Source organism: Lepidothrix coronata, unplaced genomic scaffold, assembly GCF_001604755.1.
Source record: "Lepidothrix coronata isolate B3197 unplaced genomic scaffold, Lepidothrix_coronata-1.0 Scaffold149, whole genome shotgun sequence".
Taxonomy (NCBI): domain Eukaryota; kingdom Metazoa; phylum Chordata; class Aves; order Passeriformes; family Pipridae; genus Lepidothrix; species Lepidothrix coronata.
Window position 1 is genome coordinate 817,390 of NW_016690329.1, and position 19,364 is coordinate 836,753.

The 19,364-nt window shown below is 50.1% G+C and overlaps 1 protein-coding gene across 1 annotated transcript; it reads right to left on the reverse strand.

The window, feature by feature from the left end:
• Window positions 1-2,148: 2,148 nt before the first annotated feature.
• MREG (melanoregulin) lies at window positions 2,149-18,159 on the reverse strand. Its single transcript, XM_017828497.1, has 5 exons — window positions 18,068-18,159; window positions 14,063-14,222; window positions 6,141-6,231; window positions 4,276-4,439; window positions 2,149-3,420 (listed from the first exon to the last, which is right to left on the reverse strand). Exons 1-5 carry the CDS (start codon window positions 18,157-18,159, stop codon window positions 3,286-3,288), a joined length of 642 nt encoding a protein of 213 aa, XP_017683986.1. The 3' UTR covers window positions 2,149-3,285.
• Between the last annotated feature and the right edge of the window lie 1,205 nt (window positions 18,160-19,364).

Here is a 19,364-nt window from a genome sequence, read left to right on the forward strand (position 1 = left end):
AGCAAGATGGTCTTCAAGGTCCCTTCCCACCCAAACCATTCTGTGATTCTCTGAAAGGAAACCGAGTGGAGCACATCTGTGGCTTATGGATGGAAAAAAAAGTTCCTTTCTTCTTTCTTTTGCAATTAAATATTAGTTAAATACAATGTCAAGCTGAGGGAAAAAAAGGTATCTGAAAGCCAAGTGAACCCAAATGTACTTTAAACCATCTCACATTGCTCATTTTAAAGAATCCTTGGTATTATTCCCTTTCTGGCACGGAAGGGATGCCAAAGTCACCCTCTACTTAGAAAAATAAATGTTCTTGGTGAACATGCTAATTCCTGCAGCAACCAGCCTCAGGCCAAGTGGCACTTCCAAGCAAAAGCAGAGGCCCTGGCCCCAGCCCTGTGGACCTTTGAAAGAGAGACAGGCTCACCACTATCTTCTGGAAAGCGGCAGAGTAATTATTTAATGTCTAAACCCCAACCTTTAACAGAAAGCCAGTTCTTGCAGGCTTGAGAGACTCGATGCATGCAGGAAAAGGTTGGGAAAATTTCCCCTGCATTGTACCTCAGCACTCTGGAGCACGGCTGAGGGAACAGTGGCATCTGGTGTTCGCTGGGCTCTCCTACAGCCGCCGCTTCCCAGGCGCTGCTGGCACGTTCCCTGGGCGTGAGCAGCATTTGCCTCCCCACATGCAGGTGTCCAGTGGCACCTGGGACCTGTAGGATGCCCAAGACGCCTATACAAGTGTCCAGGTGTGACAGAGGTCATATGGGAGGCTCAAGAGGCCTCAGAAACCCAAACTTACCTTAAAAAAGAGAATTACTGTGTTGGGAAATGAATCACAGGACCCAGGACCGTGGCGGTGATGCAGCATTACCAGGGAGCCTCTGACTGGCAGCCCAGTACCAGTGGGCAACTGGGTAGTGCCTGAACCTTATGGTGAGCATGTGCTGTCCCTGGGTGGAGGGTCCTCTCCTGCTGGTCCTCGAGACAGAGCCAAATCTGAGCAAAACGAAAGTTTAAGTCATGCATCTCCCTAGTAATTTCTATGTAGCTTAGAAAAGGCAAATTACTCTCTGCACTTTGCTAACTGAAATTTGGTTTATTGGTCTCCTACCCCAAGTGCACGAAATACAAGGCATTTCTTCTAAGATGGACAGAATGACAAACTTGAGCTGGAACCTATATGGAACAATTTCTGCTGGTTTCTGGAGTTTTTCAAGTTGCAGATTTTCAGTAGCTCTGCATCCTTCTAATTAACCAAAGGCTGGTTTGCAGTGGTTTCAGGATACCCTACGCCAGTTTTATCTGAGTGCTGGGACTGACAGACCTTTTCTGTTCCTGTTGTGATCAGTACACAAACCGGTGCACAAGTTCCTGAGCCTGGTTACTCCACCCTGAGAGCGGCTCCGCTCCGATCCGATGTTGCTGCGAATTCCTACTCCTCCCTGTGGCCGCGCTCAGAAACTCTTATTTCAGTAGCTAAACTCATTCAGAGATACTGATTATTGTCCCTTTGGGGCAGTTTGTCCTATTAAGCTTCAACAAAATGCATTTTGTTGACATCAGAACCGGTCTTACGGCTACAAGTGACAGCGAGGGGTGGCTCTGCAAAGGCGCTGTGTGGTGTCAACCTCCATCACCAAAACAAGCAGCTCAGTAACAGGATCTCTCTTCTTCCCCTGAGATTTTGGAACTCATCAAGTGGTTTTAAATAACACATAGTACTGTAAAGTGATAACATGCCAAGGGCTGACTTTTGGGTGGCATCACATACTTTGGCTCAGTGTTCCTTAGACTGCTCAGTTCTGCAACAATTTGTTTCAAGTCAAACCCTGGATTTGTTGTGCACCCGAGTTTATTTTCTATAAAAACATGGGAGATTTTCCAAAGTGCAGCTGAACTTCTGTGAGAAGAAAAAGAAATCAGTAGGAAATGCCAAATCCCACTGAAATTAAATTTGATCCCCATCATCTCCTACAAAGACTTTGGTCTTAGGCTGGCAAACAACCCAATTCTTGTAAGTCAACAGGCAATTTAAATTGTGTGGAGAACAGGTTGCAGAGGCTCTGCAAATACCTTTTGCTATCAGCAGTCAAGATAAACTTGTTACCTGTATAGGGTTACAGAGAGAGTAAGAAAGGCTGGTTTTGTAATGTTTTGTTTATTAAAATCAGTTTCCACTGGCGTTCTGAGTTGACAAAAATGTTCCCCAGGAAGACTGACAAACAGAAACAATTCATAAATATATATTTATATCTTTTGAACACTGTAGGTATAAACAAATAAAAGCTCTGGTTTGCTGCTTTGGGAAGTTCTGTGTAACCAGCATTTTCAACTGGTCAATTAGCAGCATGTGTGTTAATCAACGAAGGACATGTTTTTAAATTACCAAATCCAATGTTTTAAAATTATTGCTTGTTATCAGATAAAACCCCAAGATATAAAGGATGTTCATTATATCATCCCTGCTGATAATGAGGATTTTTATACTGACAATACATGCAGCTTTGTGGTGGGACTTTTTCAGGCAATTAAGACCAAAACTTTCAGAAATTAATTGAGATGCTGGACAGCTAACCTGAGGATATTACAGGAGCCAGCAGCTCTGACCTTGGCACCTTCCTAAACTCTACCTTCTTTTATGATGTCAGGCTGAGCACCCTGACACAAAGGCCCCCAAAGCACTAATGGCTGGGGATAGCACCCAACTGTGACATTGCTCCAAGGCTTTGCTGCCTGGCATTTACTCCTCTCTTGGCTACGCACTGCTCCTGCCTCTTTCCCAAGTCCTCTGGGACCTGCCTGGGGAGACTGCCATGGGCTGGGGATGAGGAAGAGGACAGAGTTGCAGATGACTGAGGAATTTTTCCTCTCTTCCTGGTCCTCCTGGCTAGAAAGGTAGAGGGAGCAGCAGTGGCAGGTCCCAGTGGAAGGTGGAAAAGCGGATCTCCTTGCAGCGCTTGGAACTAGAGGCATCCCAACTTTTGCAGTTATGGTAGCAAGGCCATGTGTGGCAGATTCCCCCCGTGCCTATCACATACACTACTTGGCTACTGCTCTCCCACTGGGGCTACTCTACAGCAGTTCATGTTCCCATCTGCTTGGGAGGACCTTGGGGCCAGCACCCGCCTTTCCGTGCCCTCCCGGTGGGGCACAGCTCGCTGCCCTCCGTGCTCGGCTCCAGCCGCCCCGCTTGCTTCTGCGCAGGAGAACAAGGAGCGGCACTGCTCGTGCTGACCCCTCGGCAGAGGGGCCCGGTCCCGCTGTCCATCTCACGCCGGCGAGGCACGTCCCTCAGGGCACCACCACAGAGATGCACTGCGGGGCCTTCTGGCTCTCGTCCGCCCTGTCCCCGCCGGGTCTCTTGGGATACACCGTGCTGGCCATCTTGAAGAACTCATCTGCGGCATCCAGAGCTATGAGCCGGTCCTGCCAAAGGAAAGGGGGGTTATGGTCACTATGGGCTGTTTCAGGCAGCTCCCTGATCGGGGTCACAGGATATGCTGAGCTAGAAGGGACCCACAAGGATCATCGAGTCCAACCCTTAGCCCTGCACAGGACCATCCCCAAGAGTCATACCATGTCCCTGAGAGTATCATCCAAATGCTTCTTGAGCTCTGTCAGGTTCGATGCTGTGACCACTGCCCTGGGGAGCCTGTTCCAGTGCACAACCACCTTCTGAAGAAAGAACTTTTTTCTAATATCCAACCTAAACCCGCCCTAACACAACTTCAGGCCCTTCCCTCATGTCCTGTCCCTGGTCCCCACAGAGAAGAGATCAGTGCCTGCCCCTCCTCTTCCCCTCCTGAGGAAGTTGTAGAGTGTGATGAGGTCTTCCCTCAGTCTCCTCTTCTCCAGGCTGAACAGATGAAGTGCCCTCAGCTGCTCCTCATACAGCTTCCCCTCAAGGCCCTCCACCATCTCCGTTGACCTCCTTTGGACCCTCTCTAATGGCTTAGCATCTCCTCTCTCCACAGCCACTCTCAGGTTAAGCAAGGCATTAGGTCTAATCTTTTCCCACCTTGTTAACAGGATGCAAGAGCATTCAGTTGCACAGGATTAAAGGAATTTACAGGCAGGTGTGAAATTCATGGCGCTACAACACTGACATTTCCAAGGAAGCTGAACCACCAAGCTACAAGTGCCTTGTCAGCCAGGATCACCCCAGATGCCACCATGTATCTGAGCATCCTCTGGTGCATTTCACCTACTTGCTTCCCTTCATGTGAGCTCACTGGCAGAGCTGGGGATGATGGGGAGGAAAGGCACGCTCACAGTACTCACCACCACGAAGAGGTAGCGCTCAGAAAGCTCCCAGCTGGTCGGGAAGATGTTTGTCTCTTCTGAGAGCTTTAACAAGATGTCCCGGGCTTTGCTCATGTTCTGAGAGTCGCTGATGATGCTGAGTTTGGTCACTGACAAGAGGGAGTCCGCTTCCTTCTGGAAACCTGGAGAGAGATGTGTTACAGAAACAAGTCAAACATGCGAGCAGGGTCATCCCAGAGCCCCCCAGGCTCTTGCAAGGTTCCTTATTCCCCCTCTATCTTGGATGGCTGTATTCCCTACTTCCTGAAACAAATTAGTGTTTCTCCCTGGCAGGCTCTGTGTCTGCACTTGGGGCAGATATGTACTTGCTAGTGGGGAGTTAAAAATCACAAAAGCATTCAGAGAGAGAGTTCGCTACTAGTTTTCCTGAGAAAAAGTGTACAGACATGCACACCAAGGGTGTTGATTCAGCTCTTCCACGTTCCTGATGCTGCCAGAGCTTTCAGGGCTGGTGGGGCTTCCTGAGCATCCCAGTGACTGCACCTATATGTAGTTGGGTAACAGTGATAAAACCTGTGGCAGTAATGAATGCACAGCTAATTGTTCCTGTAGCAGTCAGCATCGATTATAGGAAGGGTATCCAGGAAAGGAAAGGAGAATGAATACAGGGATTTTTAAATGTAATGGCTGCCACCAACTCCTTGTTCACTTCCAGGGGGCTGGTGGTGATGCATCTCACATGAAAACACATATGGGGTAATTGCGGTGGTCTTATGATTAAAGCAGAGGTCTAGATAACAAAAGATAGCAGGTTTCACATCTGGTTGCATGTTTGGCTTTGCTATGCCCAAATGATCCCTGGCCTTGAGCTTCCCTACCCTTTGCAAAACAGCTCCAGAGCCTTGGCAGACGTCAGGGAGATGTGGGAGAGCCTTTGTCAATGTGCAGTGACAGATGGAAGGATGTCAAGTGATCCCTCCCATGTCTGGCCTGTACAGGCCATGTGAGCACCGGGGTGAGGATGAACCCTGATGCCTAGTTATGGATTTATAATGTTCCTCCCACCCAGATGCCAGAATGGCAGGTAGGGCGGGAGTGGCCGAGATACCCATCTCTGGCTCCCAGGGATGATGTCCTTGAACAGAGTCACACATCCTCCTCTCATCAGCCACCAACCACCTCCACAGCATGATGCAAGTCACCAGCTGCTGTGCCTGCATGGCACATCCCAGGTGTCACATGCTGTGTGCCAGGCACTTGGGAAAAACCCAGTGTCACAACCCCAGTTGTCACAACGACCACTGCCTTCTCCACAGGACCACTGGCGGAAGCTCACTGTGAGCTTGGATACAGCAGGAGTAGGAGGGCCTCTGTGGAGCTATTCCATTTGCTGAAAGAATATTTCAAATTCACTTGGGAGCAAACAAAGTGAGTGGTTTAGCTCTGATCAGCTGCCACAGGCTAAGGAAGCAAAATAGATGTATCTGTGTTCCTATCTGAAAGGAATATTCATTCCTTCCTGCCTATCTTGTTTAGAAAAACCCAGGGTGAACTCCCACTGCAAAGTTTCCACAAGGAAGCATGAAATGGATGACTGTGCATCTATTATGGGCTTGGAAGGTGATCGTGGTTCATGGGCTCTTTGACGTGCCTGCAGACACGGTGTTCCCGTCTCCTCCCAGCCCTGCCTGAGCCCTGGGGAGCCTCCCACTGGCTCACAGATGTCATTTGGGATATCTGATGGCATTGCACATCAACCTCCTTTTATTTTCCTCCATTTCTCCTCTACCAGCCTCATTTTGTGGAGCCGTTCCCATCCTCAACCACGGTGGGACCCCTCGTTTGGTACCACAGAAATTACATCCTTTTGTCCCCTAGCTTACCTAAATCCTCCAAAATGTGTTTCCACCTGCTCCTCACTTCTTTTCGGGTCTGCCGTAAGGTATAAATATCATAGTTGAGCTTTTGCCATTCCTGCAAAGCAAAGGGATAAGAGACACTCAGTTGTTTCAATCTGATGCTTTTCAAGGAATTTGAGCTTTTCGGAATGGAGCCAGAATTGCACTGTTAATGTAGGCACTGAGGTATGAAGGTCAACAACCAGGCTCTTGTTGCCCCTGGAAAAAATTACACTGACCAGCACAGAATATTTAGCTTGATATTTGGCACCACATCTCTGTTCAACGCAGCTTCCAGTCACCCTGAAATGACAGACTTTAGCTTAGGTGTTGCTGGCAACCAAAGTGGTCTCCTCAGTCAGACATGGAGAATGCAATTCTAGCTCTGTGCTGGAAATTGGAATGCTCTCCTAGTCTGGGGAACAACATGAGTTTCCAAATGGGAGACTTGAGTCTCTTTGGTCCAAAGCCCTTTACCCTAAACTTTGACACCCCAGCTAATATCAAAACCTGAGCCTGTGAAAATACCTTATTTGGCCTTTACTGCTTGAGAAGGCACAATCAGGTGTTAATAAAAACTTTCCATAAACCATTGAAACACCTTATTTTCATATTCTTGCAGTTAAACTGGCACAACACGTTTTCTTACAGCCATGGGAAAGAGAAGTTCGGAAAAAAGTTACTTCTCTCAGTATGGTCACCCATACAGGGGCTTCTGCAAACTGCTCAGCCCTCTGCTTGGCATTGAACTGCACAGGCAGGTGTTTGAAAGTACTAGAGAACAAGAAAATAGAGTTTTTTAAAATATTGGGATACCTTTTTTTAAAGAGAACAGAGGTGCACGTGGATGGTTGAGGGCTGAACTAGAGTCATCTGACATAATAAGCCTTAGTGGCTGCCAGTTGCTGCAGTTAATACCTCACTTCACTGTACAGCTGAAATCCTTGCACTGGCCCTCCAGCTTAATGGGACACTGCCCAAGAGGGAGGAGTTTGAGGTTATTTATTAAAGTCACACCAGCACATTTAAACACATCTGCACAAGGTTAGTGGTGGGCTTTGCAATGCTGGGTTAATGGTTGGAATTGATGATCTTAGATGGCTTTTCCAACCTAAATGATTCCATGGTTCCATGATTCTATCAGCAAGCATTCCTTTGGAAATGCATGCATTCTGCAAGAAAACCAGGAGCACTTTTCATAGCTGAGTTTAATCAGTGCACATTCTGCAAAGGGTGCATTTTTAGAAGCAGTCCCACAATGGGTCACAGCATCATCCTGGTAATTTCCTTGCCCTAACAACCTTAATTAATCTCATTTCTCAGCAACAGATTACCTAGACGGACTCTTGTAGAATAAACAGGTGTTAATCTGTGCCGTCACCCTGAGATTTTCCTACACAACACTCTGGGTTCAGAGCGGATAAACAATTTCCACAGAGGTCAGCTGTGGGTTAGAAATCCCACTGTTTTCTGATACCTGGTGCCTCAAAGAGTTGACTTGATTCCGTAAAGAGTTGGAGATTCCCTAGTGTTTTTTTCCTGACACACCACAACTGCAGCGAATTAAAAACGAAGCCTGTTTTCCTGATGATCAGCCATAGCTGCAGGAAGCCCTTGGAGATTACACTTTGGAAAAAGCAGCCAGCAGGGTTAAGACAATGGTAACTTCAGGTCAGGAGAGCAGGGGAAACCAGTTCTGCCTGCAGCCACTCACTCCCAGAGAGCAAAATCCCCTTCAGCTTTAGCTTTGTGCTGCTGCTCCCCATGAGCCAGAGGCACATTTCCCTCTGGGCTGCAGTGGCACTTGAAAAAAGCTTTCCTGTTTGCATAGGAGGGCACCTGGCTGCCAACACAAGGCACCAGGATGGCTCCTCAGCCCTTCACCAGAGACATGAGGCAGGGGCAAGACTCTCCTCTCCCAGCTCATAGCTAGGAACTGAGCTCCTCTCAGTGGGAACGAAAAGAGGGGGTTTATTGTGTTAAAGCTTTGTGGGAAGTTTATTGAAAACTCGCAAGATTTTAGAAAGGGACTAAAAAGCTGCATGATGCCTTGGTCCCCGCTGGCAGGGATTCCTTGGAAACGTCTCAGCCCTCCATGACCCCTCGGTACCAGCAGAAAGGAGAGGGAGCCAGTCTGGGCATGCTGGTGGGGAAATAAGCTGCGTGTCTCTGCCCTCCCACGGAGATAAACAAGTGCTTTAATGCAGACAATCGATCCAGACAGCCACTGTGATCCCAGTCGTGCTCACACTGTGGAATTAGTGAGCTGGGGGGAGCTGGGAAGGATGCTCCTCTCCCCAGAACGCGGCCTGCTGGCAGCAGCTCTCAGGGCTGCAGGGATTTACCCCCACGGTAGCGAGCCAGACTCCTCGCTAAGCATGGCAGCAGTGCTTAGCATGCAGGGAAGCTGCTCCTGATTTTCTCTGGATTAACTGCAGTGTGTTTTCCCTTGTCTATTTTTGTTTTAAGGGAATCTAGGTTATGGCTTTCTTGTACGCCGCAGTCACTGCGTTGTGTTATGAAAGTCAATACAATGCATATTCAGTCGCAGGGGAGCTCTAACAGTGTCCTGTTGATGAAGAATTTGGGAAGTGTGCAAAGGAACAGCTTTAGTACAGAAAATGATGCTTAATGGTGGTGCCTGGGAGGGACCCCTTGTTCCAGTGGGATTTCTTTTGCCTGAGTATGGAGCTGAATGTATTTGTATTTCTATAGAGAAAGCTGGGAGGAGGATGCTGGCTTTTCCCAGGCAATTCCTTGTAGCAGAGACACCCTGACTGCTGTGGACTGTCCTCTGTGTGGCTTTAATGAGGAAATAAACTTAAGACCATCATTCCCTTCCTGAAATTATCCTAAAAAGCATCTCCCTTGAACTACACAGAGGAAGAGCAGAGCTTGTCCCATCCATGCATAGGCATGGGCAACATCAGAGGCTTTGTGGAGGGTGTTCCCCACACACATCCCGTGAGTCACCAGGATGTGATTGTGGAGGGAGCATTTTGGAGGGGCCAGGCAGCATCACGAGGCTGAGGCTGCTCAGCACCACAGGGCAGGCTGGGGCTCCACACCAAACTCCTCTCCCACAGCTCCTTGGAAAGGTTAGTGTAATTTCTGGAGTGGTGAGGAGGCTTCTCACACACAGGACTGGGAGAGCAGAGCAGAAGACTGGTCTGCACCAAACCTCCTGGGGTTTCTACAGGTCTGGGCCAGCCCAGCGATGCATTCAAAAGCAGCCCTTTAAGAAAATCTCCCTTTTGCCAAAATCTGAATTAACCACAGGAGACCAATGCAGATTGCAGTTTCCAGCCCTGTTTTTTGCAACCAGTTTTGCCCTTTTAAACCCACAGAGCTGGGCACAACATATACCAGTGGGGGCTTGAGAAAACCCTGTGTGCATGAGTCAAGAATATCCCAGGAGCAGCAGGGAAACCCCACTGCCTCTCTTCCCTAAGTGCTCAGCCCTTCAAATGTTTACCTGGAAAATTTCCCCAGACTCTCTAGTGTGAAACACTAAATCTGCAAATGCCAAATGGCATGAAATGAGCCAGGCTGGTACATAACTCAGAGCTCTGGAAAAAAATGTGCCAAAAGAACAGGCAGGACTGTCCAACTTTTCATCCCTGATCACATGAAAATTTACTAATTAGGAGGGAGCTTTCTGCACGTTGCCAAAGCAATCCTCTACTGAAGCCGTTCCCTTTATTCCCTTAAAAGCAATTGGGGTTCTGTTCAAGAGTTATTTTGGAAATGAGGTCAAAACAGAGTTACCAGGGAAAGACTGCAAAATACCAGTCCAGGCAGGTAGCACACCACATCCAGGGATGCTCCTGCTCTGGTTCCCCTGGAAGTAGCTGAGCAAATACAAACTACAGATCCATCGACCAACATCTCAGATTAACATAAGGTTAAATTGGATTCATTTTAAGAGAGGCATGCAGGCATTAAGAGGGTCGGTTCTGGGCTCCCCAGCCAGCATCCCCAGCCCTGGATAAATCCCATCACCTCTCTATGCCCCAGCTACAGCTTGTCACAATACTGACCTTCTCTGCAACCTGTTTAAAAAAGAATAATCCTGTCAGAGAGCAGGAGGAAGAAGAAAAATAGGCCTTGTCAGCTCATTAATGGGCTTTTCAGGAGGATCATGCCAGTGTCGCTCTGCTAGCCAGGCCCCTGGCAGGGCTACAGGCTGAGGAATTGCCTTTGCTGGTGGGGTTTATGATCCCACCTTCCTCGAGGGAATAAGCCAAAAGAAGAGAGAAACACTGCATTTATAGCAAGCTGTAAGAATAGGGTTTTTTCCTCAGTCATAATGCCAGATCCCACCTTTAGCTTCTGCTCACAGACCTGTGGCACAGCTGTTCTGACCGTGGCTCCTTCTCTGAAGCCTCTCTGCCCAGGTAACTCCACACACTCCACCAGAGGACATGGAGGCACCAGGGCCACCACAAACTGGCCCTCAGTGGGAGGGCTATCTGCCCCATCACACACATAAGCCCATCAATGACCCCAGTGCAGCTCTTGCTGCTCATTTCACCTCCAGATTTAGGATTTACTTTATACCACAACAGGTTCAACAATGCTGCAGAGCAGGAGGAGGAAAAAAATCCCATTTTTCCTGTATTTGAAACACTGACCCCAGCCTTCAAAAGCTTTGATGACAGCTCTGGTCTCCAAAGTCACACTGTGTTTGGGGCTGGAGCTGCCAAAATTTCCCGGAGCAGGACTGTCAAAAGGGACAGGGGGAAGAAACAGCTCTGCACAGATGGGGTGTGGGTCCATCCTGAAGGAGGACACCAGTGCTGCCAGGGTGGTGCCATGCAGATAAAGCACATACAGTGTAGGGCGACGTGCTCTTTGGGATCCTTCCAAAGTCCTGTGCTAGGAAATCCCTGAGATAAAGGTGGGGAATGGCAAAGCCTACAGTGAGTGCACTGCACACCAAAACTTCTCTGCTAAATGAAAAAGCAGAAATACAGGGAGTAGTTCTCCTTTCAGTCAATTATAACCACAGGAAAAAAGGACCTATGGTTTCATAACACTTGTGCACTGCACAAAGAAACGGTTCCTCCGTCCTCTGTCCTGCAGCATCCACGTACTCCCCCTGGGGACTTTGGGAACAGAGCAGCCCCCAAAGCAGACTATGGCTTTTGCAGCCCAGAGCTGTTCTGCAATTAGGCTTTTTTTCTCTCTCAGGGCTGAAGTCTCATTAGGAGGGGAGGGCACTGCAATCTGGCCTAGTTTTAAAATGCTTGCTGGAGTAAGGAGAGATTTTGGCGCCCAGGGCTGAACACAGGAATGTTGGCTTTGCCAGCCAAGTCCCTCCCTGTCCTGCCACCCAGAAAGAACTGCAGCTGGAATCTGCAACAGCTTGCTGGGCTTCTGTGTGGTGCCTCAGTTTCCCCAGCTGTAAAAGGAAGCAGCAGAGCAGCAACAACCCTGAGCTGCAAAGGCACGGTGCCATAACTCAAATCAAGCATATTGTGAGTTGGCTTTCCTCAAAGGTGACCTGATGTTGCACTCCTCAGGCTTTTTATTCATTGCACTGCATAAAAATACAGGGTATGTGATTCTGCATTTGTTGTGGAGAGGAAGCCCCGTGTGTTTTGGGCTTTCTTTTTTCACTGGATGCTCAGAGCCACTGAAAACCCTATGGGTACGCTGAAGACGGGGAGAAAGTGTTGGATTTAGGATAGGCAGGCACATTGGGTTTAGCACAGGCAAGCACAATGGGTTTAGGACAGGCAGGCACAGGAACAATCTCCTGCTCACCCATAACTGATGCTCTCCTCTGCAACCAGAACAAGGCTGACACACATGCCCAAGGAGACAGATTTTTAGCAGTCTGGCCACTTATGGTACTCTTTTATAGATAATATTAGTTTTTAGGAGGCCTGCCTCATCATGAGCCCTAAACCAAGCTGAAAAGCTGTTTGAATGGGGATTCTGGCCAACTGTATACAAAGATTGCATTATCTCATTTAACTTTTCAAAATTGTAATTTTGATCTCTCTGGAGTCTAAAGCTTCCTGTGAAAGCTGAACTAGCTTTTGGTTCAAGGGGACTATCACAGGAGGAAGAGTTACACCCTTGCAGACTCTTGGATTAAGTGGGATCGTGTTGAAATTAAATGTGAAGCCTCCAGGCTTTCCTGCAAACATTCTGGAGTCAGAGCAGAGAGGGGAAAAATGTGTCACTGTTCACCACAGCCTGCTCCTAATCAGGCCACTGAAATCTCCTTTGAGCTGAAGGGCCTTAGCGAAGGAAATCAGGGCTGCAAAACAGCCTTTATGTAACAGCGATGATTTCTCCCTTCCACAGTAAGAGCTGTGCCAGTTCCCTGCTTCCCGATAATTGCCATACAACCCGCTGGAGAAGGATTGAACTTGACACGCTGCCGGAGTGACAGCTCAGCTACGGGCGCTGCCACTGCTGGGCAAATGCCACTGCAGGCAGGGGTAACACCAGCCTGGCCATGGAAAGGACAAACCGGGGGGATATCGGACAAAACGAGCAGCCTGGGAAACTGGGCTTCCAGAACACTTTTGGTGGTGGGGGGAGTTTGAGGTCCTTGCAGAGCATCATTCCCATGCATGTTCTAGCAACAATGAATGCCTGGTAAACCTCCCTGGAGATATCCCTGCTTTCTGAGACATGTGCAACAAATGATTCCTGTCCACTGTAAAACATCTTCCTCATGTTCTTCCCATTCCCTCACACTATCTTTTCCTTTTTGTCTCTTCTATTCCTCCTCCCAGTTTCCTTCCCCAAGAAGTCCATTTGTCTTTGATCTTCATCTCAAGCCTACCTTGTGTCCTTTCCTGCATCCCTGGATGTAGCCAGCCCAGCTTTAAGACTTCCTTGGTTTTCAAGTGTCAACTGCTGTGTTTCCTTACTCCTTCATGGAAGGCATATAATCCTTGGTTTTGGTTGGTCAAAGATGTACAGAAATAGATATCTAGTGAAGGGGATCTGGAGTGGGGGGACAAAAGATTCTGGAGGCAATATACGCTCAGTGGGATAATGCCCTGGGAGAGCACTGAAAGTAGCCGAGACAAGGAGAACACAGAGATTCTCAAAACAGAGGGAGATGAGAGGGTTCCATGGAGGTGAGAAGAGCATCACAGCTCAGGGTGGCTTTTCCTGGCTCAGCTGCCAGAGACACGCCCAAGCTTCCCAGGGATGAGATGGCCACAGATCCATCCACACCAGGACAAAATCTAGAGGGTGCATCCTCTAGATGCAAGGACCTGATACCTACATGACCCACACTGGGGGACTTTGGGGTCTTTACAGCAGCTTAATTGAAGGAAGGACATTGACCTGCTGGAATGAGTCCAGAGGAGGCCATCAAGTTGATCAGAGGGATGGAGCACCTCTGCTAGGAGGAAAGGCTGAGAGAATTGGGATTGTTCAGCCTGGAGGAGAGAAGGCTCTGGGGCGACCTAATTGTGGTCTCCCAGTACCTGAAAGGAGCCCACAGGAAAGATGGAGAGAGACTATGTACAAGAGCCTGGAGTGAGAGGACAAGGGGGAATGGATTCAAGCTAAAGCAAGTAGGTTTAGATTAGATATTAGCAAGAAATTCTTCCTGGTGAGGGTGGTGAGGCCCTGGCACAGGTTGCCCAGAGAAGCTGTGGCTGCCCCATCCCTGGAAGTGTCAAGGCCAGATTGGACGGAGCTTGGAGCAGCCTGGTCTAGTGGAAGGTGTCACTGCCCATGGCAGGGGGTGGAACGAGATGGGCTTTAAGGTCCCTTCCAACCCAAACCATTCTATGATTCTGTGATTAGTGGGTGCTTAAACAGAGGCACTGCTAAAGGGTGTGGTGGAAGCACCGAGCCCAAAGGGTGATGGAAGCTCCGAGGCCGGTCCACGGTGAGACTGGGCGCTCAGACCGGCGCTGCCTCACCTCCGAGTCCTTGTCCAGCTGGTTCCTGACCACGATCATGTTGTACAGCACCCGGTCGTCGTCCGCCTCCGTGTGGGTCACGTCGTGGGGGGTGCTCCAGAGGTTCTGCTCCTCATCCCGTGCCAGCGTGGCTCCAAAGGATGCGTAGGGGTTGTTGTTGCTGCAGAGAGGAGCAGAGGCCAGGCAGCATTAGCACCATGCTGCCTCCTTGTACCCTCCCAGGGAAAAGTGCCCAGAGTCCTGCCTGGGAGATGGGAGGAGGAAGAGCAGTGGGGAATGGGAAGACAGGCAGAGTTTTTTACCTTAGCAAACATCCTGACCACACAAGCCACAGTTTATACCAGGCAGTGCTGCCGTGAGAGACATGAGACACATGAATTTGCTAAAGACACTGGATATTATTTGAGCAGTTAGGCTGGAAGAACTAGGAGCATCCATCTGCTAGGATGAAAGGTGGCATCTTCCCATTGCTCCCATAGCCTCCTGCCTTCCCACCTTGTGGGTGGCATCCCTGCCCACGGCAGAGGGTTGGAACTGGATGATCTTTAAGGTCCCTCCCAACCCAAATCATTCTGTGATGATGAACCTGCTCCAGCTGACCTTGCTTGAGCAGGGGTGGGACTGGATTCTCTCCAGAGGTCCCACATCCATGACCACGTTTCTGTGGGACCCTGCAGCTCTACTTTCTCCCCAGCACCACAAACCCTACCAAACCAAGCAGGCAACCCCTGCAGGTGGCCCCCACCCCAGCAGCTCCTGCCTCAGAGGTACAGTGACATGCTGAGCTGCACAAGGGCAGCCAAGGCACAGAAAGGGCATTTAGCCCCATCTTTATTTGAGGATGGAAACATCCTCAGCCTGTTTGTGTGTGAGCCTAATTTGCTTAGCAGTCAGCAAAGCAGAGTGTTATCTTCCGGGAAGGTTGTTCCTTGGGAAGGCAGGGAGCTTTTCTCTGCACGGAGGGCAGTTCTGTGTTTTATGGATTAATGTTGCTACTGGGATGTGCATTTTTTTAACAGGGATACTAACTTCTGCCAGGAGAACTTTTAGCAGGGGATTTCCATAAAGTGTCTACTCAGGACATCCAGGCACTTGAGCAGGACAATATAAGTGGAGAACTATTTTTGGCCTTACCCAACAGTCTCCTCAGCAACCCTGTGGCAATCTCTGCTCACTTCTTGTTAGAACAACCCACTGTTTATTTTGTTTGCTACCCAAATCCCATTCCTTTTGCAAGGAACCCATCCAATGAAACCTCAGATAACTCTGTGAGCGCTGTGGCACCAAGCCATAGAAAGATGCTAAAAGGAGCTCCAGCACATAGATGAAATAGAAAAAAATAATTCCCATCAGCATTCCTGAAGCAGGCAGGTTAATTAGACTTTCAACAAACCGAAAACCTGAGCAACAGGTAATAAGGGAAAAGATAATCTCTTTTAATCTCTCATTAAAGACAAGCAAACAAAGGTAACTTGGAGGGTGGGGATGGCACAACTCAGCCGTTCCTACACCGGTGCCAGCACGGCTTCGCTCAAACCGCTTCTCAGTTGTGGAGCAGACAGGATCCCAGTCTGGAAGGGATCACTCAGGAGCCAACTGTGCCATGAGCATGAGTTCAGCCCCATCTTGCCTTCAACAGGCTTCTTCCTACTCAGGGATTTACCAGTACTTTTAACATATGAATTACTTAAAGCACCAGTATTTGGAAATAACACTCCCACACCTGAGCTTTTCTGAGCCACTCCCTCCCTCACAGCTTCCCAGTGCATCTCGATTTCCAAATCACAGCATGGAGCATCCAGCAGTCTGTACGGAATGCAGGCAGTGCCCAGGAGTCAGCAAGTCCATACAGGCATGGAGAGCTCTGCCAACAGCTCTTCCAAACAACATTGAAAAGGAAGAAATGGGAGGAGAAAAAAGGAACACATGAATGGCAGCTGCTTTGCAGGTTACAGGAATCTCTGTGGGACCACAAGGGACTGAGACCATTTCACACTCTGGATTTTATCCAGAAAAGGGTGAGCACTAATGCTACATCAGATTCTTCTGATTTCTTCTCCAATTTCTTCTCCAAGGGACTTTCAGTCCACATTCATTTGTTTTGGAATTCAGAGCCCAAATATTTAGTTTATTTTCATCCTGAGTACACCATCCAAGCCAGACCCCACCTTTGCACATTGAGAGACAGCCAGGCAGCCTGGATGCTTTGCAACACCCACGACACCAGGTCCCAAAACCTAAAACTCAGCTAAAAGATCTGAAATCTCAAGCAAGTCATTAATTTTAAACAAAGTTGCAGCAAAAATAAAAATAGAGCCAGGAAGCTATACAAGATGCCTGCTATGAAATAAAACCCAAAAGCCTCCCGAGGAAGGACAAGCCAGTGATTAGGCTGTTAGATTAATTATGCCAGCACACTTGTACAGGAGCAGGTGCCTTTAGAATTCCCAGAATTTATAGAGGCTTTCCTACTTATAGCCAGCATTAATTGGATCGCCAGTGGAAGGCGTGTTACTAAAGAAAGGAGCCAGGTGAGGGACAGCCACTGTGGCCCCAGGAAGGAGCTTCTCCACACGTACGCTCAGCTCCCGGTAGCTTAATGCCAATTTCCTGGGCTGGAGACCTCATGCTCGGGATTATCTGGTTATTATTTAGGTAACTGCTTTAACAGCGCGAAATCAGGACGTTTCAAGCCCTGTCACCAGCTCTGCTGTTACCTGACACCTATGTAGGGCACACCGGGAGCATCCCACACTCCCCTTGAAGTGCTTCTTTCGCACCGATGACACAGGGAGGGCACGGTCCCTGCCCCCTCCCGGGGCTGGGATACCCACTGGTGGCGCTGAGACCGTGGCTGGGAGCTGGGGAGGGAGGGAGGGAGAGGTGCCACAAACCTACTGCATGGGTGTTTTGCAACATGCACTCTCCTCACATTCTTCCACAGCTCACGGCTCTTCTCCACGACTCGAGGCTTTATCTTTTCACACAACGCCTCAACGTCAGCGTCTCTGTGCACAAAGCAGATGCGACTGACAGCGGGAGAGAAAGATCTGCTCCCTGGAGATCAGCACGGGCAGCTCTCACATACAGCCGGCTCCGGCTCTGCATCCTCATCTCCCCTCCAGCATCCCTGGATGGAGACAGGCTGAGAGCTGGGGTTGTTCAACCTCGAGAAAAAAAAGCTCCAGGGAGACTTTGGAGCCCCTTCCACTTCTTAAAGGGGCTTGTAAAAAAGAGGGAGAGCGACAGTTTACACAGGCAGACAGTGATAGGACAAGGGGGAACGGTTTTAAAGTAAAAGAGAGATTTAGCTCAGATGCTTGGAAGAAACTTCTCCCTGTGAGGGTGGTGAGGCCCTGGCACAGGTTGCCCAGAAAAGTTGTGGCTGCCCCGTCCCTGGAAGTGTCCAAGGCCAGGTTGAACAGGGCTTGGAGCAACCTGAGATAGTGGGGGGTGGCACAGGGATGGAACAAGATCATCTTCTAGGTCCCTTCGAACTTAAATCATTCTGTGATTCTAAGATCCCGACCTGGGAACTGAGCTCTGCAAAGCACAGAGCTGCCTAACGATGAGACCTGATCCCTTTTTGTTCAGTGTCTCATCCTCCTCTATTGAAATCCCACCAATGAAAGACAAGCGCTGGACCGTCCCTGTGGACGGGCATCACGGGGAACACCGAAGAGATGCCGCTCTCGATTCACTCCCTAAACCTTTCCGTAGAACACCTCTCGCCAGGTGCCTCAGCATCCCGGGGGGCATCGCGCCGTGGGCTGGCAGGAGGAACTCAGCCCCTGCGGCAGCCAACTCAGGCGGAAAGGGCACGGGAAGCTGCTCGTTCCCGCCGAGGGAAGATCCCTCCGGCGCGCTGAGCGCTCCGGCAGGGGATGTCCAGCCCCAGTGACAGCGCTGGAAGCGGGGCTGGGCACAGCGGGGCTCACGCCAGGCTGGGGAGCGGGGGACCGGGGTGGGCGCATCCCCCGCCGCGGGGCCGGGCCGGGGTCTCACCTTAGCAGGGGCTCCTTCTCGGGCGGCGCCGCCTCCCCGCCGCAGCAGCCGCAGCAGCCGCCGAGCGATCGCAGCCAGGCCCGCAGCCCCATCGGCGCCGCCGGAGAGCCGGGCAGGGCGGGCCGGCCCGGGCGGGCCCTCCCCCGCAGCGGGGCCGGGCCGGGCTCCGCACCGCCCCCGCCGCCCTGCCCGCACGGCCCGGCCCCCGCCGTCGGCTCAGGGACGGGCTGCTGCGCCCTCCTGCATCTTTCTGGAGCCGCCCTCTTGCATCTTTGTCCTGCATCCCGCTGCACCCTCCTACACCTTCCTCCTGCATCTTCTCGCACCCCTCTGCAAACCCCTGCACCATCCTGCATCTTCCTGCACCCTTCGCATCCTCTTTGAACCACCCACCTTCACCTTCCTCCTGCATCTTCCTCCTGCGTGTTCCTGCACCCTCCTGTATCCTCCTGCACATTTCTGCTATATTCTCCTCCACGCCCCTGCATTCTCCCCTGCAGCACCCTTCTGCATCCTGAAGCACCTTCCTGTACCTTTCTGTTCTCTGCTGCATCTTCCTGTACCCTCTTACATCCCCACATGCCCTCCTCCATCCCATTGCATCCTCATGCACACCCTGCACCTCCCCACATCCTCTCACACCCTCCAAGAGGGTCCTCATGCACCCTCTTGCATCCTCCCACACCCTTCTCCATGCTCCCTCACCTTTCTGCATCCTCACACACCCTCACACACCCTGCTGCACCCTCTTGCACCCTTCTGTCCCCTCTTGCACCCTCCTTGATGCCACATTGCACAGCATTTTCAGCCTCCAGCCCTCACGCCACCACTGACACAGACCATCCCTGGCCAGCACGGCATGGCCAGAATAAAAAATTCCCCCTTTCCAACCCCCTGAACCACTACACTTCCAGGTTTGTTCCCACTTGGCTTTTGGGGCACAGGGCTGTGATCCTGGGAGCTGCAATGGGAAATGTCCAGGGGATGATGGACCCAGCTGTCTCTTGGTGCAGGGACTTTTGGAGGAAGAAGAAAAGAGCCTAAAATATTGCTCCCTTCCCCTTTATTTCTCCCTGTCTTACAATGAATGTTCCTATCACATGCTTAGCTGGGATCCCAAGAAGAAAAAGCTTAAACTCTGAATTAAGATGGTCCTGGATCTCATTTAATCACCACAGATTTGTTTGCATTTCAGAACAGCCCATCAGGCATCAGCCGGACCCAAGTCTGGTTTGACCACATACACCCCCAAGAGTTATTTAATTTTACTACAGCAGCTTCCCGACACCACTGGATT

Excerpts from the sequence above, each read along its gene's own strand:
- MREG (XM_017828497.1), bottom strand. The coding sequence starts at position 18,159 with ATGGGGCTGCGGGCCTGGCTGCGATCGCTCGGCGGCTGCTGCGGCTGC. Across the intron at positions 14,223-18,067 it reads GAGAAGGAGCCCCTGCTAAG|CAACAACAACCCCTACGCAT; the intron begins GTGAGACCCCGG and ends TCCTCTCTGCAG. Across the intron at positions 6,232-14,062 it reads AGCTGGACAAGGACTCGGAG|GAATGGCAAAAGCTCAACTA; the intron begins GTGAGGCAGCGC and ends TTTGCTTTGCAG.